The sequence below is a fragment of the Saimiri boliviensis genome, chromosome 14 (assembly GCF_048565385.1).
Source record: "Saimiri boliviensis isolate mSaiBol1 chromosome 14, mSaiBol1.pri, whole genome shotgun sequence".
NCBI lineage: Eukaryota > Metazoa > Chordata > Mammalia > Primates > Cebidae > Saimiri > Saimiri boliviensis.
Window position 1 is genome coordinate 21109256 of NC_133462.1, and position 21302 is coordinate 21130557.

Here is a 21302-nt window from a genome sequence, read left to right on the forward strand (position 1 = left end):
CTGGGATTACAAGTGTGAGCCACCGGGCCCGACAGACTTGGTTCTTGAGGTTTTTGTAAGTTTTCCTCATTTCCTTAACTATTCTTGCCACAGTATAATTACCTAGGTGGCATGCTGCTTTTCGTCTAGCTCACGCCTAAAGGGGCCATCTCAGTTTAGACCATCTATTTGCTCTGAAATATCTGCAGAGGTTCTCACTGATTTCCTGTCCATCTCATATCTGAGATCTGTTTTTCCCCTAAGAGTATTATCCCTTTCCTCTTCATTTCTGAGGTAGTAAAAAAGAGAACTGGGGTGAGGAGATAGTTCTGGGACTGGATGCAATCTTTTTTTTTTTTTTTTTTTTTTCCAGAGAGGGAGTCTTGCTCTGTCGCCAAGCTAGAGTGCAGTGGTGCGATCTCGGCTCACTGTAACCTCCACCGCTCGGGTTCAAGTGACCCTCCTACCTCAGCATCCCAAGTAGCTGGAACTACAGGCATGTGCTACTACACCCAGCTAATTTTTGTATTTTTAGTAAAGACAGGGTTTCACCATGTTGGCCAGGATGGTCTCAATCTCTTGACCTCATGAACTGCCTGCCTTGGCCTCCCGAAGTGCTGGGATTACAGGCGTCAGCCATCGTGGCCAGCCAGATGCAATCTTTATTAGAATAACCGGGCTTTGCTTTTTCCTCTGAGACACTGTAAATTGCTGTATATTGAGAAAGATTCTACTCTAATGAAGGTGAAACTGCCCTTAACTTTCCAATCATTGCTCTGACTCATCATGGAATAAACGAATGCTGCCTCTGAGAGGCAATCTCTCATTCTTACACCACCTCCCCACCACACCCAGTTCTTCAGCCATAGCTGGATCCACCATCCTCTACATTAGAAGGTGCAAACTCTCCGCCTATGTGCTTCCTTCCAGACACATTTTTTTTTTTTTTGAGACAGTCTCATTTTGTTGCTAGGCTGGAGGGCAGTGACGCAATCTCAGCTCACTGCAACCTCCGCCTTTCGGATTTAAGTGATTCTCCTGCCTCAGCCTCCCAAGTAGCTAGGACTACAGGCGTGTGCCACCATGCCCAGTAATTTCTGTATTTTTAGTAGAGATGGGGTTTCACCATGTTGGCCAGGATGGTCTTGATCTCCTGATCCTGTGATTCACCTGCCTCAACCTCCCAAAGTACCAGGATTACAGGTGTGAGCCACTGAGCCCAGCCCGGACACATTAATTGAAAATTCTTAGGCCAGGCACAGAGGCTCATGCCTGTAATCCTAACACTTTGGGAGGCCAAGGTGGGTGGATGATCAGAGGTCAGTAGTTCAAGACCATCTTGGCCAACATGCTGATACCTTGTCTCTACTAAAAATACAAAACTTAGCCAGGCATGGTGGCACATGTCTGTAGTACCAGCTACTCAGGAGACTGAGGCAGAATTGCTTGAACCCAGAAGATGGAGGTTGCAGTTAGCCGAGATTGTGCCATTGCATTCCAGCCTTGGCAACAGAGACAGACTCCGTTTCCAAAATAAGAAAACTTTTTGTGGACACATTATTATATTTTATGGCAACAGAGCAAGACTCTGTCTCAAAAAAAAAAAATTTAAAAATAAAAATAAATATAAGTATATGGGCTGGGGGTTACAGCTTATGCTGATAATCTCAGCACTTTGGAAGGCTGTGGTAGGAGGATCACTTGAGGCCAGGAGCTTGAGACCAGACTGGGCAACATGGTCAGACACCACCTCTACAAAATACATTTTTTAAAAAATTAGCCACACATGGTGGCACACACCTGTAGTTCTAACTACTTGGGAAGATCACTTGAGCCCAGGAGGTAAGGTTACAGTGAGCAATGATCATGCCACTCACTGTACTCCAGCCTGGGCAACAGAATAAGATCCTATCTCTAAAAAAGATTAAAAAAAAAATAGTAATAATAGGCCAGGCACAGTGGGTCATGCCTGTAATCCTAGAACAAACTCTGGGAGGTCAAGGCAGATTAGTGGCTTGAGCCCAGAAGTTTGGAACCAGCCTGGCCAATATAATGAATTACCATTTCTGGAAAAAACAAACAAACAAAAAAAAAACCACACACACAAACCAAAGAGCCCAGGAGGTCAAGGGTGCACTGAGCTATGACTGATCACACCACTGCACTCCAGCTTGGGCAACAGAGCAAGACTATGTCAGAAAAAAAAAAAATTAAGGCCAGGTGTGGTGACTCACGCCTGTAATCTCAGCACTTTGGGAGGCTGAGGCGAGCGGATCACTTCAGGACAGCAGTTCGAGATCAGTCTGGCCAACATGATGAAACTCTGTCTCTACTAAAATACAAAAAAAAATTAGCTGGGTGTGGTGGTTAGCACATGTAATCCCAACTACTCGGGAGGCTGAGGCAGGAGAATTGCTTGAATGCAGGAGGTGGAGATTGCAGTGAGCCAAGATCACGCTACTATATTCCAGTCTCGGCAACAGAGCACAACTCCCTCTCAAAGAAAATAAATAAATAAACAAACAATAATAATAAAGGCTATGACAACATAGACTTCGTCTATGTGATTTCCTGCTATATCTGCAGCACCTACGCAGAGCAGCACCTGGCATGCAGAGTAGACTCCGTAAGTATTTGCTGACGATGAGTGCGCCTTACCTTACTGAATCCTCCTACACGTACTATAAAGCTGGTATTAGGTTCTCTCTTGGCTTAGAGAATACTGTAGCTTTTGGTTTTCTCATATTTTTCTGTGTTTTCCAAACTAACAAGTATTACCTTTATAATCAAAGAATACAATAAAAGGAACTGTGCCTTTTTTTTTACCTTAAAATCTGCTCCTGACAAGCAGCAATTCGCTTCATGAATTTGTAAAACGTCTGATCTCCACTTTTAATTATAGTCTTCTCATATTTCTCATCACCATCATTAGAAAGGCTAAAAACAGAAGCAGAAACATTTTTGAGTATCTATATCCAGAAAATTACAGCATATGCAAGACAAAACAAGATAATTTTCTTTTAAAAAACTCTATCAGTCATGCCAGCACTTTAGGAGGCCAAGGCAGGTGGATCACTTGAGGTCAGGAGTTTGAGACCAGCCTGGCCAACATCGTGAAACCCCATTTCTACTAAAAATACAAAAAATTATCAGGGCATGGTAGCAGGAACTTGTAATCCCAGCTACTTGGGAGGCCCAGGCAGGAGAATCGCTTGAACCCGAGAGGCAGAGACTGCAGTGAGCCAAGATTGTGCCATTGCACTCCAGCCTGGGCAACAAGAGTGAAACTCTCTCAAAAACAAAAAAAATTATCAGGCCGGCACAGTGGCCTCATGCCTGTAATCCCAGCACTTTGGGAGGCCAAGGCAGGAGGATCACTTGAGCTCAGGAGTTCAAAACCATTCTGGGCAACATGGCAGAACCTTGTCTCTACAGAAAAATACAAAAATTAGCTGGGTTTGGTGGCATGCACCTGTGGTCCCAGCTACTACAGAGGTGAGGCTGTGGTAAGCCATGAGTACTGCACTGCAGCCTGGGTAACAGCGTGAAGCCCTGTCTCAAAAAGAAAAAAAAAAAAAAAAACGAAAAAAACTGTCAAAGTAAAAAATTGTAAAACTACAAAGTAAAAAAAAAAATTTTTTTTTTTGAGAGGGTCACCTCTCAAAGGTGGAAGGCAGTGGGGGGGATCTCAGCACACTGCAACCTCTGCCTCCTGGGTTCAAGCAATTCTCCTGCCTCAGCCTCCCGAGTAGCTAGGATTACAAGCATGCACCAACACACCCAACTAATTTTTTTACTTTTAGTAAAGACAGGGTTTTGCCATGTTGGCCAGTCTGGTCTGCAACTCCTGAACTCAAGTGATCCAACTGTCTCGGCCTCCCAAAGTGGTGGGATTATATGCGTGAGCCAATGCACCCAGCCAAAAACTGTCAAGTGAATATTTTTAACATTTAAATTGTGTACTTGTAGTTCTGTAGTCCCCTGTCCCACCCTTATCCCAAGCCATTTTCAACTCTTGGGTATTTATAATTTAAAAAGTCGCAGGGCACAGTGGCTCACATGTGTAATCTCAACACTTTGGAAGGCCATGGCAGGAAAATCGCTTGAAACTAGGAATTCAAGGCCGGGCGCGGTGGCTCAAGCCTGTAATCCCAGCACTTTGGGAGGCCGAGGCGGGCGAATCACAAGGTCAAGAGATCGAGACCATCCTGGTCAACATGGAGAAACACCGTCTCTATTAAAAATACAAAAAATTAGCTGGGCATGGTGGCGTGTGCCTGTAATCCCAGCTACTCAGGAGGCTGAGGCAGGAGAATTGCCTGAACCCAGGGGGCAGAGATTGCAGTGAGCTGAGATCGCGCCATTGCACTCCAGCCTGGGTAACAAGAGGGAAACTCGGTCTCACACAAAAAAAAAAAAAAAAAAAAAGAAACTAGGAATTCAAGTCCAGCCTGAGCAACATAGCAAGACCTCAGCTCTATAAAAAAAAAATTTTGATGGCTGGACCCAGTGGCTCACACCTGTAATCCAAGCACTTTGGGAGGCTGAGGCGGTTGGACCACGAGGTCAAAATATTGAGACTATCCTGGCCAATATGGTGAAATCCCCATCTCTACTAAAAATACAAAAGTCAGCTGGGTATGGTGGTGCATGCCTGTAGTCCCAGCTACTTGGGAGGCTGAGGTGAGAGGATCAGTGGAGCGTGGAAGGCAGAGGTTGCAGTGAGCCGAGATCATGCCACTACAATCCAGCCTGGCAAAAGAATGAGACTCTTTCTCAAAAAAAAAAAATTAAAGAAAGAAATTTTGGCTGGGTGCGGGGACTCCCGTCTGTGATCCCAGCACTTTGGGAGGCCGAGGACGGTTGGTCACTTGAGGTCAGGAGTTCAAGACCAGCCTGGCCAACATGATGAAACCCCATCTCTACTAAAAATAGAAAAATTAGCTGGGTATGGTGGCAGGTGCCTGTAATACCAGCTACTTGGGAGGTTGAGGCAGGAGGATCACTTGAACCTGGGAGGTGGAGGTTGCAGTGAGCAATATCACACCATGGCACTTCACCCTGGGTGACAAAGTGAGACTCTGTCTCAAAAAAAAAAAAAAAAAAAAAAAAATTTTAATTAGCTGAGTTTGGTGGCACACACCTGTAGTCCCAGCTACTGGGGAAGCTGAGGCCAGAGAATCCCTTGAGGCCAGGCGTTTGAGGCTTCAGTAAACCATGAGCAGACTGGGCATGGTGGCTCACATCTGTCATCCCAGTACTTTGGGAGACTGAGGTAGACAGATCATTTGAGGCCAGGAGTTCAAGAACAGCCTGGCCAATATGACAAAAGCCCATCCCTATTAAAAAGAAAATACAAAAATTAGCTGGGTGCAGTGGAGCACACCTGTGGTTGCAACTACTTGGTAGGCTGAGGCATGAGAATTGCTTAAGCCTGCAAGGCAGAAGTTGCAGTGGGCTGAGTGCCTCTGTACTCCAGCCTGGGCAACAGAGCGAGACTGTCTCAAAAAAAAAAGCCATGGCCATACCACACCGTATCACTCCAGCCTAGGCAACAAAGCAAGATCTCATCTTTTTTTTTTTTTTTTTTTGAGACGGAGTTTCGCTCGTTACCCAGGCTGGAGTGCGATGGCACGATCTCGGCTCACCGCAACCTCCGCCTCCTGGGTTCAGGCAATTCTCCTGCCTCAGCCTCCTGAGTAGCTGGGATTACAGGCATGTGCCACCATGCCCAGCTAATTTTTTTTGTATTTTTAGTAGAGACAGGGTTTCGCCATGTTGACCAGGATGGTCTCGATCTCTCGACCTCGTGATCCACCCGCCTCGGCCTCCCAAAGTGCTGGGATTACAGGCTTGAGCCACTGTGCCCGGCCCAGAAGATCTCATCTTTAAACAAACAAACAAACAAACAAAACTCTAGTCTGAAGGAAGCCACCAAAAATAAGTAAATACATAAAAATTTTAAAAATTAAAAAATTGTAGGGCCAGGTGCAGTGGCTCACACCTGTAATACCAGCACTTTAGGAGGCCAAGGCAGGTGGATCACCTGAGGTCAGGAGTTTGAGACCAGCCTGACCAACATAGTGAAACCCCATCTGTACTAAAAATACAAAAATTAGCCAGGTATTGTGGCGCATGCCTGTAATCCCAGCTACTCGGGATGCTGAGGCAGGAGAATCACTTAAAGCCAGGAGTCAGAGGTTGCAGTGAGCTGAGATCATGCCATTGCACTCCAGCCTGGGCAACAAGAGTGAAACTCACACACAAAAAAATCTGTAATTAGTCAGGCATAGTGGTATGCACCTATACTCCCAGCTACTTGGGAAGCTGAGGCAGACTGCTTGAGCCTAGGAGTTTGAGGCTGCTGTGAGTTGTGATCATACCACTACACTCTAGCCTGGGTGACAAAGAGAGACCCTGTCTCTCTCAATCAATCAATCAATAAGCAAAAATGATCATTCTTACTTCTTTAGAGAGCTTTGGTTTATAAAGCCTTTCAAGATCTAACATCTCACTTGACTCTCAAAATCATGTGATGAGACAGAGAACAGAGATACCACCATCACTCTCACTTTACAGGAGGTAACTGAAGATCTGAAAGCATCTCTGAGGTCCTGGGCCAGTTCTAGAGCCACAGCCAAGAGTCAATAAATAAACGGCATTTTTCTTTTCCGTTTTCCATGTTTTCGCTCCAGTCTTAGATCAAATGGCAGTTTTCTAACTTACCTGCCTCTGCTGTAAGGACATTTTAGAAATAAAAAGTTAATCCAAGCTACTCAGGAGGCTGAGGCAGGAGAAATTGCCTGAACCCAGGAGGCGGAGGTTGCGGTGAGCCGAAATTGCGCCATTGCACTCCAACCTAGGTAACAACAGCAAAACTCTGTCTCAAAAAACAAAACAAAACAAAACAAAACAAAACAAAACAAAACAAAACAAAACAACTGTAATCCCAGCACTTTGGGAGGCCGAGGCGGGTGGATCACGAGGTCGAGAGATCAAGACTATCCTGGTCAACATGGTGAAACCCCGTCTCTACTAAAAATACAAAAAATTAGCTGGGGCATGGTGGCACGTGCCTGTAATCCCAGCTACTCGGGAGGCTGAGGCAGCAGAATTGCCTGAACCCAGGAGATGGAGGTTGCGGTGAGCCGAGATCGCGCCATTGCACTCCAGCCTGGGTAACAAGAGCGAAACTCTTGTCTCAAAAAAAAAAAAAAAAAGAAAGAAAAAGAAAAAGTTAAAGAGTCAGTGAACGCAACTTCTATAAATACTTGCCATCTCTAACTTGTTTCTTCATCTTTGTTCACTTTCTTAACAATAATTATAAATAGAGCAGTGTTTTCAAGCTAATTTAAGTTGGCTGTTAAGGAAGTGAAATGAAAAGGTCCTACATACAAGTTCTGCATGTTTCTCCAGGTCCCGGGGTGAAACTGAAGGGTAACCACTGTGGCTGCTTCCCAATCAGGTCACCTCTCAACCTCAGCAGCACACATCCTCACCTTTGGGAAAGCAACTGATCCATGGCAATTCCTTCTCTCTGCTGATAGTCCCTCAGAAGGCTGTGGGCATGATCCAGGTTGACAAAGTCCCTGTAATCATCCTCGTCTGCAACACAGATGTAGTAGGGCAGGAATGGTGGCATCCCAGGAGGCGCAGGAGGGGCAGCACCCAGGACAGCATCCTGCAGGTGGAGGTCTTGCAGCCGAGCAGTCCAGTCTATGTCTTTGGCACTGTTGGCATCATTCCTAGAATCCAAGGTAAGCTGCGGTAAAGGCAGCTCCTCAGTGTCACTTCCCCAGTCATCTGCACCTTCACACCAGTCCTCAGCTGCAAGGCTGTTTTCCTGTTTCTGGAAAAATATCCAGTGAATGAGGTCCAAGCACACTTGGGAGGTTTATTCTATTCCTTCAGCTCCAGCCACACTTCCCTATGCCTTCCAGATGGAGCCTTCACACTAGCCCCTTCCCCTCTGGCACACTCCAGTCCAACTTTCTAGACCCTATGTACTCAAAAGCATGTCGGAGGCAACTTAAAATACTTGTCTTTCCTTTTCGGGGCCAGTGTGACAGATATAGTACGTAGTTTCTCAACCATCTGTTCCAATATCTTTCTGTTCTGCTTCATGTATTACAGGAAGTGAAAAGAAAGAACTACATTTCCCAGAATCCTTAGCAGACAGGGTTTCAGATAAGATTAGGGGGTCTACTAATCAGGGCCACTAGAGAGAGACATAAACTTGAGACAGAGTGAAGTAGAAAGGGCATGAAGCAAAAGGCAGCCAGTCTGCGGACACAGACAGAACAAGGCTTTGGAGCCAACAGTTCTGTGACAAGGACAGCTTCTAGTTCACCAGATCAAAGCTAGGCTTCTTGACTATAGGATAGGTGGTACAGCAGCTCCTTCATGGCCAGTTCTGAGGTGTGATTCTAGAGGGCATTTCTGGAGCCTCTTCCTTCAGCCTATCCACTTAGTAAAAAAACCGCACTCCTGTGTTAAGTCTGCCTCAGCTTAAAAGCCAGGCATGGTGGTGCATGTCGAGGTGGGTGGATCACCTAAGGTCAGGAGTTCGAGACCAGCCTGGCCAACATGGCAAAACCCTGTCTCTATTGAAAAAACAAAAACAAAAAAAATTAGCCAGGCAAGGTAGCAGGTACCTGTAATCTCAGCTACCAGGGAGGCTGAGGCAGGAGAATAGCTTAAAGCCAGGAGGTGGAGAGTGCAGTGGCGCGATTTCGACTCACTGCAACTTCACGCCTGCAATCCCAGCACTTTGTGAGGCTGAGGCGGATGGATCACATGAAGTCAAGAGTTCGAGAGCAGCCTGCCCAACACAGTGAAACCACATCTCTATTAAAAATACAAAAAAATTAGCAGGGCATGGTGGCAATAAGGAGATGATGGTCAAAGAATACAAAACATCAGTTATATAGGAGGAATGTGGGTTTTAAAAAATTCTATTGCACAGCATGGATATAGTTAATAACAGAGTATTGTATATCTCAAAATTGCAAGAGGAAATTTTAAATGTTCTCACAAGATGTTAAGTATTTGAGGCAACGAATGAATTAACTGGCTTGATTTAATTATTCCATATCATATTAATGAATCATAAGCATCACTTTATACCTCTAATGTTTAAATTTATACATTATTATAAACTGTCAATTTATAGTTAAAAAATGTTGAAGAAATCCAGGAGGAAGTCTCCATCCTGCTTTTTTTTTGGAGACAGGGTCTGGCTCTGTCACCCAGGCTGGAGTGCAGTAGCACAACTGTAGCTCACTGCAGCCTTGACCTCCTGGACTCAAACAATCCTCTCACCTCGGCCTCCTGAGTAGCTGGCACCACAGTTACACAGCCACAATGCCCGGCTAATTTTTTTTTTTTTTGAGACGGAGTTTCGCTCTTGTTACCCAGGCTGGAGTGCAATGGCACGATCTCGGCTCACCGCAACCTCCGCCTCCTGGGTTCAGGCAATTCTCCTGCCTCAGCCTCCTGAGTAGCTGGGATTACAGGCACACGCCACCATGCCCAGCTGATTTTTTGTATTTTTAGTAGAGACGGAGTTTCACCATGTCGACCAGGATGGTCTCGAACTCTCGACCTCGTGATCCACCCGCCTCGGCCTCCCAAAGTGCTGGGATTACAGGCTTGAGCCACCGTGCCCGGCCCTTTTTTTTTTTTTCTTGAGACGGAGTTTCGCTCTTGTTACCCAGGCTGGAGTGCAATGGCGCGATCTCGGCTCACCGCAACCTCCGCCTCCTGGGTTCAGGCAATTCTCCTGCCTCAGCCTCCTGAGTAGCTGGGATTACAGGCACGTGCCACCATGTCCAGCTAATTTTTTGTATTTTTAGTAGAGACGGGGTTTCACCAAGTTGACCAGGATGGTCTCGATCTCTTGACCTCGTGCTCCACCCGCCTCGGCCTCCCAAAGTGCTGGGATTACAGGCTTCAGCCACTGCGCCCAGCCTGTTTTTTACTTTTTATAGAGATGATGTATTGCTATGTTGCCCAGATTGGTCTGCAACTTCTCTTTTGTCTTTGTTTTTAAGATGAAGTCTGACTCTGTTGCGCAAGCTGGAGTGCAGTGGCATGATTTTGGCTCACTGCAATCTCTGCCTCCCAGGTTCAAGCAATTCTCCTCCCTCAGCCTCCCTAGCAGCTGGGACCTGCCACCATGCCTGACTAATATTTTGTTTTTTTTTTTTTTTTTTTTTTTTTTGAGACGGAGTTTCGCTCTTGTTACCCAGGCTGGAGTGCAATGGCGCGATCTCGGCTCACCGCAACCTCCGCCTCCTGGGTTCAAGCAATTCTCCTGCCTCAGCCTCCTGAGTAGCTGGGATTACAGGCACGCGCCACTATGCCCAGCTAATTTTTTGTATTTTTAGTAGAGACGGGGTTTCACCATGTTGACCAGGATGGTCTCGATCTCTTGACCTCGTGATCCACCCGCCTCGGCCTCCCAAAGTGCTGGGATTACAGGCTTGAGCCACCGCGCCCGGCCTATTTTGTTTTTAATAGAGACAGGGTTTCACCATATTGGCCACGCTGGTCTTGAACACCTGACCTCAGGTGATCTGCCCACCTCAGGCTCCCAAAGTGCTGGGATTACAGGCATGAGCCAAGGTACCCGGCCTGGTCTCCAACTTCTGAGCTCAAGCAATCCTCTCACCTCAGCCTCTCAAAAAAATGTTGGGAATCACAGGCCTGAGTCACCATGCCAGGCCCAGGAGTTAGAAAATAAAAATAAAGGAGCCCCACGGGTCGCCAGCGCGACTCTTGTGACCTGTGAGGCGGTTTTGCGGGCGCCTCGGAGCGTCGGTTCTTGGTGCAGAGTCAGAAAAGCACCATCAGTCTTAACGCCGCTGATTTAGTCGGCGCAGTGGGTTGCTCAGATTTCGACGCTGAGAATCAATAAGTTGGACGTCCACTCAGAAACCCAATTACAAAGACGGTAAATATAAAGACCACAGATGGATAAATTTATAACAAAGGGAAGAAAACAGCCAAAAAAGGCTGAGAATACCCAAGATCAGAACGCCTCTCCCTCAGCGGGGGATCACAGTTCCTCATCAGCAACGGAACAAGGCTTGATGGAGAACAAGTGTGTTCCAATTACAGAAGCAGGCTTCAAAATGTGGATAATGAGAAACTTCTGTGAATTAAAAGAACTTGTTGGCCGGGTGCAGTGGCTCAAGCCTGTAATCCCAGCACTTTGGGAGGCCGAGGCGGGTGGATCACGAGGTCAAGAGATCAAGACCATCCTGGTCAACATGGTGAAACCCAGTCTCTACTAAAAATACAAAAATTAGCTGGGCATGGTGGCGCGTGCCTGTAATCCCAGCTACTCAGGAGGCTGAGGCAGGAGAATTGCCTGAACCCGGGAGGCAGAGGTTGCGGTGAGCCAAGATTGCGCCATTGCACTCCAGCCTGGGTAACAAGAGTGAAACTCCTTCTTAAAAAAAAAAAAAAAGCCGGGCGCGGTGGCTCAAGCCTGTAATCCTAGCACTTTGGGAGGCCGAGGCGGGTGGATCACGAGGTCAAGAGATCGAGACCATCCTGGTCAACATGGTGAAACCCCGTCTCTACTAAAAATACTAAAAAGTTAGCTGGGCATGGCGGCACGTGCCTGTAATCCCAGCTACTGAGGAGGCTGAGGCAGGAGAATTGCTTGAATCCAGGAGGCGGAGGCTGCGGTGAGCCGAGGTCGCGCCATTGCACTCCAGCCTGGGTAACAAGAGCGAAACTCCGCCTCAAAAAAAAAAAAAAAAAAAAAAGAACTTGTTTTAAACCAATCCCAAGAAACTAAGAACTTTGAAAAAAGATATGATGAAATGTTAACAAGAATACACAATTTAGAGAGGAATATAAGTGAATTGATGGAGCTGAAAAACACAATACGAGAACTACATGAAGTATGCACGAGTTTTAACAGCCGAATTGATCAAGCAGAAGAAAGGATATCAGAAGTCGAAGACCAACTCAATGAAATAAAACAAGAAGACAAGATCAGAGAAAAAAAGGATAAAAAGGAACGAGCAAAGTCTCCAAGAAATATGGGACTATGTGAAAAGACCTAATCTACACTTGATAGGTGTACCTGAATGTGACGAAGAGAATGAATCCAAGCTGGAAAATACGCTTCAGTACATTATTTGGGAAAATTTTCCCAACCTAGTAAGGCAGGATAATATTCAACTCCAGGTAATACAGAGAACACCACAGAGATATTCCTCAAGAAGAGCAACTCCAAGGCACATAATCGTCAGATTCACCAGGGTTGAAATGAAGGAGAAAATACTAAGGGCAGCCAGAGAGAAAGGTCAGGTTACCCACAAAGGGAAGCCTATCAGACTTACAGCAGATCTCTCAGCAGAAACCCTACAAGCCAGAAGAGAGTGGGGACCAATATTCAACATCCTTAAAGAAAAGAACTTTCAACCCAGAATTTCACATCCAGCCAAACTAAGCTTCACAAGTGAAGGAAAAATAAAGTTTTTTATGAATAAGCAAGCACTCAGAGATTTCATCACCACCAGGCCTGCTTTACAAGAGCTTCCGAAAGAACCACTACACATAGACAGGAACAAACAGTATCAGCCTTTCTAAAAAAACACCAAAAAGAGCATCAATATAATGAAGAATTTACATCAACTAATGGGCAAAATAGCCAGCTAATATTAAATGGCAGTATTAAACTCACATATATTATTATTAATTCTAAATTTAAATTGACTAAATCCCCCAATCCAAAGACAGACAGGCAATTTGAATAAAAAACTAAAACCCATCAGTATGCTGCATCCAGACCCATCTCACGTTCAAGGATACACAAAGACTCAAAACAAGGGATGGAGAAGGATTTACTAACCAAAGAGCTAAAATAAATAAATAAAAAGCAGAAGTTACAATTAAGCAACAAAGATCAAAAGAAGCAAAGAAGGACATTATATAATGATAAAAGGATCAATGCAACAACAAGAAGAGCTAAAGATCCTAAATATATACACACCCAATACAGGAATACCCAGACATACAAGACTTATAAAGAGACTTGGACTCCCACATAATAATAGTGGGAGACTTCAACATTAATATTAGACAGATCAATGAGACAGAAAATTAATAACGATATCCAGGACTTGAACTCAGATCTGCAACAAGTAAATGTAATTAACATTTATAGAACTCTCCACTTTAAATATACAAAATATACACTCTTATCAGTACCACATCATATCAACTTAGAAGTTTAAACGAAATGTTGGTTGGCTCCTTGTTTGTTATTCTCTTCCCTCATTTTCTTTTATATCTTCATTATTAAGGACAATTATAGGCATACCCATATTTAGATTGCATTCTAGGCCGGGCAATAAAGCAATACCCCCATCTTCTCTCCCTCTTCCTCTTTCTTCTTCTTTATTCTTTTACTTATTAAAAAAAAGAGAAATTTTATTATAAATGTGTATTAAAGCTTATCAATTGATATATCACATCTTTTGAGAAGATCTCCTTTGTGAAAAATAAATTTTAAAAAAATGATATACAAAAAAAGTAAATAAAAATAAAGGAAAATAGAAGGAAAAAACAAAATAAAACAAAAGCCCTTGGCCGGGCACAGTGGCTCATTCCTGTAATCCCAGCACTTTGGGAGGCCTAGGCGGGCGGATCACAAGGTCAGGAGTTCGAGACCAGCCTGACCAACATGGTGAAACCCCGTCTTTACCAAAAATACCAAAAAAAGCTGGGTATGGTGGCGCGTGCCTGTAATCCCAGATACTCAGGAGGCTGAGGCAGGAGAATTGCTTGAATCTGGAAGGCGGAGGTTGCAGTGAGCCGAGATCGTGCCACTGGACTCCAGCCTCGGCAACAGAGTGAGACTCCGTCTGAAAAAAAAAACCAAAAAACCCTTACCAAAACCTTAAGAAAATTAAGTTTTACGATTCTGCAAACCAGCAAAAATATTCCAATGTACTTCAAAGAACACGGCTTCAAAGTCTGTCCCAAACTATATTCTGAAAAATATCTTCAAATGACAGGAAAACAGTAACATGCCAATCACAACCGCTTTACCTGAGCGTCTTGAGTCTCTCTCTCTGGCACCTGCAGGCACTGGGAGCGGAACACCTTCCAGCTTCGGGGTGAAGACAAAGGGCCGTGAGGGCTGCACTCCGACTCCAGCCCGCCGGTCCGCCCCTGCCCGCTGGGAAGGACGCCCCGGGAGCAGCTCCATGCCTTCCCCACCTACCTGCGCGCACCGCCGGTGCTGCAGCCGGGGTAGGCGCACGCGAACACGTGCAGCAGCCGGTGAAACGAGGAGCCTTCCAGCGGGCAGTACACCTGCACGACCAGGGCGAGCCGCTTCCCACAGCGCTGACACACGGGCCTGGGCGCAGCCACGGTGGGCAGAGCATCCTGAGGGCAGAGAAGGCGCTCAGACCCCGACTCCCCCCGGGACCTCACCCGCTCCCTCTGCACCCTTCACCAGCACCCACCGACCCCGGCTCCGGCGCCCACTCTCACCGGAATGCCGCCCAGCTTGCTAGCAGTCCAGGCGTCCGGCCCTGTGGGGCTGCCGTGCACTGGCGCATCTCGAAGTCCTAGCAGCACCGGCTTCGGAACAGCCGCCATAGCCGCCGGGCGACCAGGTGGAAACGCGAACTACGGCAGCCGAGCGGGCGCATCGGTCTGCGCACGCGTAACACTTACGTTAGCGCGGTAGCCCCGCCCCCTCATTGGGATCCGATGCGGAGGCGTGGCTTTAAGGCGAATGCACTCAGGTCCTAGAGCCACAGAGGTGCCTGCTGGCGTCAGGGGCTTACTCGGAATCCGGGAGTCCCAGGCAGTATGTGCCCCAAAATGCGCTGCGATAGAAGTACCACCATCGACTAGGAAGTAGTTTTGCCAAAAAGCTTTTTTTCTTTTCTTGAGACTATGTCTTGCTATATTGCCCACACTGGTCTTGAACTCCTGGGCTCAAGCGATCCTCCCGCCTTAGCCTCCCAAAGTGTTGGGATTACAGGTGTGAGCCACGGGGGGACCCAGGCTCCAAAAAGCCTTTCCAGAAAATAAAAATTTTAGATGGGATAATGGTGTTATCAATCATTAAAAACAATAAAGTTCTTATCTTTAGAGAAACACACCAAAATGTTTATAGATAAAATGTCTGAGATTTGCTACCACATAACTGAGGAGGTAGGATATAGATACAGTAAGATTGGCCATGAGTTGGTAATTGTTGAAATTTGGTGGCAGGCACATGGAGATTTATACTATTTGGGTTTTGTATGTTTGAAAATTTTCACAATCATTATTTTTGTTTTGTTTTTGAGAGAGTCTCGCTGGGTCACCCAGGCTAGAGTGCTGTGGCACGATCTCGGCTCACTGAAACCTCTGCCTTCCGGGTTCAAGCAATTGTCTGGCCTCAGCCCCCTCGTAGCAGGGATTACAGGTGCCCGCCACCATGCCCTACTAATTATTTTATATTTTTAGTAAAGAAGGGGGTTTCACCATGTTGGCCAGGCTGATTTTGAACTCCTGAACTCAAGTGATCCACCCACCTCAGCCTCCCAAAGTATTAGTATTATAGGCATGAGCCACTGCACCTGGCCACACAATAGTTTTTTAAATCCTGCAGCACAACATGGGTGAATTTCAAAAGCATCATGGGAAGAAGCCAGACACAAAAGGTGCCGTTCTGGTAAAAGGAGAACTTTAAGGGAAAAAAATGAGATCAATGGTAGTCAGGAGCTGGGATGAGGGAGTAGGAATGGACCGCAACAGAGCATCAGGAACTTTTTAGGGTGAGGAAAATGCTGTATATCTCATCTGTAATAGTTATAAGGCTGTATATACTAGTGAAAACTCATAACTGTATACCAAAGGAAGGTGAATCTTATTATATGTAAATTATACCCCAATAAACCTGACTTTTAAAAATAGGCCGGCTGCAAAAACATTATTTCAGGATTCATAACATGGTTTGCAAAGGAAATGTTTTTCAAGGATTTACACCTCAAAAGAGGAAGCACCAGCCTTTGTGTTGTTCGGCTCTAGCCAAGGAGATGAAACCTGCTTACTCCTGTTCTATCACACTTCAACCTGATAGCTTTAAAAGGCTCAGTGATGCTGCGTATGGTGGCTTGCGCCTGTAATCCCAACACTTTGGGAGGCCAAGGCAGGAGGATCACTTGAGCCCAGGAGTTCAGGATAAGCCTGGGCAACACAGTGGTGTTACCAGTGGAGGGTCCTGACTACAAGTTGTCCAGGTTCCTGGAATACTGAACAAAGAGTTGGACAAAACACACAAAGCAACGCAAGAAAGGAGGAACAAAAGCAGAGTTTTATTGAAGCGAAAGTACACTCAACAAAGCAGGAGGAGGCTCAAGCAAGTGCCTTGTTTGAAAAATCTGGGGTTTAAGTACCCTTTAGTGGTTTCCTATTCGGTTACATCCTATGTAAATAAAGACTTGGCCTGCAACCAATCAGAGGCTGAAGTGAACACTCCCTTGTCTCCAGACCCTATTCTCCTGCCTCAGTGAGACCCTATCACTACAAAAATTTAGTTTTTTTTTTTTTTCTTTTACAACACTATATTGATCCACCAAAATTTAGAAATGAGCTGGGTGTACTGTCATGCGTCTGTAGTCCCAGCTACTTGGAAAATCACCTTAGCTTGAGTTGAGGCTTCAGTCAGCTATGATTGCAACACTGTAGTCTAGCCTCAGCAACAAAGACCCTGTCTCTAAGAAAAATGTTTTTGAGGCCGGGCACGGTGGCTCAAGCCTGTAATCCCAGCACTTTGGGAAGCCGAGGCGGGTGGATCACGAGGTCAAGAGATCGAGACTATCCTGGTCAACATGGTGAAACCCCGTCTCTACTAAAAATACAAAAAATTAGCTGGGCATGGTGGTGCGTGCCTGTAATCCCAGCTACTCGGGAGGCTGAGGCAGGAGAATTGCCTGAACTCAGGAGGTGGAGGTTGCAGTGAGCCAAGATCACGCCATTGCACTCCAGTCTGGGTAACAAGAGCGAAACTCCATCTCAAAAAAAAAAAGAAAAAAGAAAAATGTTTTTGAATAGGCTGGGTGTGGGGGCTCATGCCTGTAACCCCAGCACTGTGGGAGGCTGAGGTGGAAGGATCTCCTGAGCCCTGGAATTCAAGACCAGTTTAGTCTGGTCAACATAGCAAGACCCATCTCTTCAAAAATTTAAAAAACTAGCAGGGCATAGTGGCACAACCTGTAGTCTCAATTTTGGGAGACTGAGGCAAGAGGATTGCTTGAGCCTGAGTGCTTGGGGCTGCAGTGAGCTGTGATCATGCCACCGCACTCCAGCCTGGGCAACGGAGAAAGACCCTGTCTCAAAAAAAAAAAAATTCAGGCTGGGTGCAGCAGCTCATACCTGTAATCCTAGTGCTTTGGGAGGCCAAGGCAGGCAGATAACCTGAGGTCAGAAGTTCGAGACCAGCCTGGCCAACATGGTGAAACTGCATCTCTACTAAAAATGAAAAAATTAGCTGGGCGTGGTGGCACATGCCTAATCCCAGCTACTTGGGAGGCTGAGGCAGGAGAACCAGGGAGATGGAGGTTGCCGTTAGCTGAGATCCTACCACTGCACTCTAGCCTGGGCGACAGAGCAAAACTCTGTCTCGAGAAAAAAAAAATCCTGTTTTCAATGTCTGCCTTTTAAAGTGAAAGAATTACCCGAGCGTCTTGCCAGGAAATGGCAGTCACCCTTCGTCTTGTCCAGGAATTCACCCCAAACAAAATCTCAATGCAGTTTTTAGAACCATCAATTAAACAGGGTATCCAATTTCTCCAGTCACAGAGGTGAGGAGTAGAAAATAGTTTTGGGATTTGGTGACACAGGCCAAGTTGCCCTCCTGACTGATTGTGCCCTCACCCCACTACTGTCTTCTCAAGGCACCGTGCTCCGCTCTAGACCTGCTAACCACTTAGTGTTCAGTGTCCACGGAGGCACAGCCTGCGTCCTGCTGAGCTCACCTGCCTTCTGCTACATAAAGCACCATCTCAGGAAAAAAATCAGAGGCTGAGCCCTACAGCCTCCTCTGCGGCATCTTTATTTTTCTACATGGGATGTGAACAGCGTGAACGTGGGTCAGAAAAGTCAGCTGCACAAAAACACTTCAGCCAATTGTAATACAGAGGGAGGGCAGACATGGAGGGGCTTGTGGGTAGCAATTCGAGACCAGTCTTCCCCGAAAAGGGCTCGTGGTCCAAGCCCGAAACCAGAGGGCACTCTGGGTGGGAGGGGGCCAGGACCATGCAGTTCTGGCTCTGGGGAGGAGGGATGAAAAGGAGCAGTCACAGAGGAGGCTGTGGCTGAGCACGAGTTTATTGGACTTTGGCCTCGCGCTGCTGCTTGATGAAGTTGATAAGCCCGTTGGTGGAAGCATCATGAGAGGTCACTTGAGCACTGCCATCAAGCTCAGGCTCAATTTTCTTAGCCAGCTGCTTTCCCAGTTCCACTCTGCCAAGAAGGGAAGGAAGAGTGGTATGAGGAAGGCTCTAATGTTGCTATTGAAATCCCTGAGCTGACCCAAAGGCATTCCCAGCCTTCCCCTAAGTGAGCAACTCACCCCCACTGGTCAAAGCTGTTGATGTCCCAGATGATGCCCTGAACGAAGATCTTGTGCTCATACATGGCTGCAGAGGTGACAGATAGGGCACATCAGGTCTCTGCAAGCCCATTCCAACCTACCCCAAGCCAGGACCTTCCCCTACTCACTCACCGACCAAGGCTCCAAGCATGAATGGTGTGAGCTTGGTGAACACAATAGAGTTGGTTGGGCGATTTCCTTCAAAGACCTGCAGAAAACACCAAGGAATGTCTCTAAACAAGTTCTGATCCCCAAACCCCTAGAAGGGAAGCACACTCTGCCCCAGAGGCTGAGACATGCAGGTCTGTGAGAACAGGTCCCCCAACTCTGTAGGACAAGCCAGGCACGCCCCAAGCCCCTGCCTGGTGCCACAGCTTCACCCCTCCAACTTCAGCATGCACCTTGAAGCCAACTGCAGCAGTGCTGACCTTATGTGGCAGCAACTTCTCAAGGTCCTCTGGACTCTTGCCTGCGGCCTGGAGCTCCTTTCGGGCCTCGTCCGTTGATTTACCCCTCATCAGGGCCTCTGTCTGGGCCAGGAAGTTGGCCAGGAGGATCTGATGAGAGAGACATCAGTTATGCTTGAGAGTACTGTCTGAGCTTCAGGCAGAGGGACAAGACCAGGCGGTCTTGTCAGCAGGGGTCAGTCCCAGCCTGGGTCACTCACTGGATAGCTCAGCTGGAAAGACAGGGACACATTCAATGACATCTCAAAGCAGGGAACAGTGATAACCACTCTTTAAGGGCTACGCACTACTTGCCAGGAGTCTTGCTAACAATTTTACTAACATCTATCTTTTAAGATCCTAAGAAGGTAAGTATACACGCTTGTAATCCCAGCTACTTGGGAGGCTTAGGCACGAGAATCACTTGAACCCAGAAGGCAAAGGCTGCAGTGAGCCGAGGTCGCACTACTGCACTCCAACCTGGGTGACAAAGTGAAACTGTGTCTCATAAAAAAAAAAAAAGAAAAGAATAGTATAATCCTAAGGAGGTAAGTCATCATTGCCCTGTTCTAGTTGAGCCTTGGGTTCTGCAAGTCCGCAGTGCTGGAAAGAATCAGAATCCAGGCCACTGACTTCAAAGCTGATGCTACCATAACCCTGTGCTCCTCTGCACACCCAAGACAAGGCACAATAAATTCCCTGAAGGAGCTCGAGGCCAGCTTGGGCAACATAGTAAAACTCCATCTCTACAGAAAATAAAAAAAAATCAGCTGGATGTGGTGGCATGTACCTTTTCCCAGTTACTCAGGAGGCTGAGGTAGGAGGACTGCTTGAGCCCAGGTGGGTGACGCTGCAGAGAGCCTGATTGTGCCACTGCACTCCAGCCTGGGCAACAGAGCAAGACTCTGTCTCTTTAAAAAAAAAAAAAAAGGCCGGGCGCGGTGGCTCAAGCCTGTAATCCCAGCACTTTGGGAGGCCGAGGCGGGTGGATCACGAGGTCAAGAGATCGAGACCATCCTGGTCAACATGGTGAAACCCCGTCTCTACTAAAAATACAAAAAAAATTAGCTGGGCATGGTGGCACATGCCTGTAATCCCAGCTACTCAGGAGGCTGAGGCAGGAGAATTGCCTGAACCCAGGAGGCGGAGGTTGCGGTGAGCCGAGATCGCGCCATTGCACTCCAGCCTGGGTAACAAGAGCGAAACTCTGTCTCAAAAAAAAAAAAAAAAAAAAAAAAAATTAGCCAGGCATGATGCACATCTGTGGTCTCAGCTACTCAGGAGACTGATATAAGAGGACTGGTTGAAGGCTATAGTGAACTATGATTTGGCCACTGCACTCCAGCCTCAGCAACAGAGTGACATTCTATCTCTAAAATGAAATGAAATTAAATTAAAGGGAAGATTTTCCTGGATTATCTAGTAGGCCCAATCTAATCACACTGGCCCTTAAAAGTAAAAGAGGGCCAGGCACAGTGCCTTGTGCCTGTAATCTGAGGACTTTGGGAGGCCAAGGTGGGAGAATCACTGGAGCCCAGGAGGTGGAGACCAGCCTAGACAACATAATGAAGCCTGTCTCTATAGAAAGTTTAAAAATTAACCAGGCATGGTGGTGTGTGCCTGTAAGTCTCAGCTACTCAAGGGGCCGAAGCTGGAAGATTGCTTGAGCCCGGGAGGTCGAGGTTAGTTAACTGTGATAGTGCCATTGAAGTTCAGCCTGGACAACACAGCCCAACGCTGTCACTTAGGGAATAAAAGAAAAATGTAGGCCGGGCGCGGTGGCTCAAGCCTGTAATCCCAGCAGTTTGGGAGGCAGAGGCGGGTGGATCACGAGGTCAAGAGATTGAGACCATCCTGGTCAACATGGTGAAACCCCGTCTCTACTAAAAATACAAAAAATTAGCCGGGCGCGGTGGCTCAAGCCTGTAATCCCAGCACTTTGGGAGGCCAAGGCGGGTGGATCACAAGGTCGAGAGATCGAGACCAACCTGGTCAACATGGTGAAACGTCTCTACTAAAAATACAAAAAATTAGCTGGGCATGGTAGCGAGTGCCTATAATCCCAGCTACTCAGGAGGCTGAGGCAGGAGAATTGCCTGAACCCAGGAGGCGGACGTTGCGGTGAGCCGAGATCGCGCCATTGCACTCCAGCCTGGGTAACAAGAGTGAAACTCCGTCTCAAAAAAAAAAAAAAAAAAAATACAAAAAATTAGCTGGGCATAGTGGCGCGTGCCTGTAGTCCCAGCTACTCAGGA

General features: G+C 46.7%; 2 protein-coding genes across 3 annotated transcripts in view; both read right to left on the reverse strand.

The window, feature by feature from the left end:
• PDCD2L (programmed cell death 2 like) overlaps positions 1 to 16211 on the reverse strand; it is a 28876-nt gene extending 12665 nt beyond the window's left edge. For both annotated transcript variants that reach the window (XM_003937332.2, XM_074386580.1), the window contains exons 1-5: positions 14503 to 16211; positions 14228 to 14394; positions 14053 to 14113; positions 7479 to 7828; positions 2806 to 2916 (exon numbers count right to left, since the gene is read on the reverse strand). In XM_003937332.2, coding sequence (XP_003937381.1) covers positions 2806 to 2916; positions 7479 to 7828; positions 14053 to 14113; positions 14228 to 14394; positions 14503 to 14610 — 797 coding nt within the window. In that variant the 5' untranslated portion in view covers positions 14611 to 16211. The remainder of the gene's footprint in view (positions 1 to 2805; positions 2917 to 7478; positions 7829 to 14052; positions 14114 to 14227; positions 14395 to 14502) is intronic.
• A 91-nt stretch (positions 16212 to 16302) lies between these two features.
• GPI (glucose-6-phosphate isomerase) overlaps positions 16303 to 21302 on the reverse strand; it is a 49651-nt gene continuing 44651 nt past the window's right edge. The window contains exons 15-18 of the mRNA XM_010347875.3: positions 19030 to 19158; positions 18734 to 18809; positions 18581 to 18647; positions 16303 to 18471 (exon numbers count right to left, since the gene is read on the reverse strand). Coding sequence (XP_010346177.1) covers positions 18336 to 18471; positions 18581 to 18647; positions 18734 to 18809; positions 19030 to 19158 — 408 coding nt within the window. The 3' untranslated portion in view covers positions 16303 to 18335. The remainder of the gene's footprint in view (positions 18472 to 18580; positions 18648 to 18733; positions 18810 to 19029; positions 19159 to 21302) is intronic.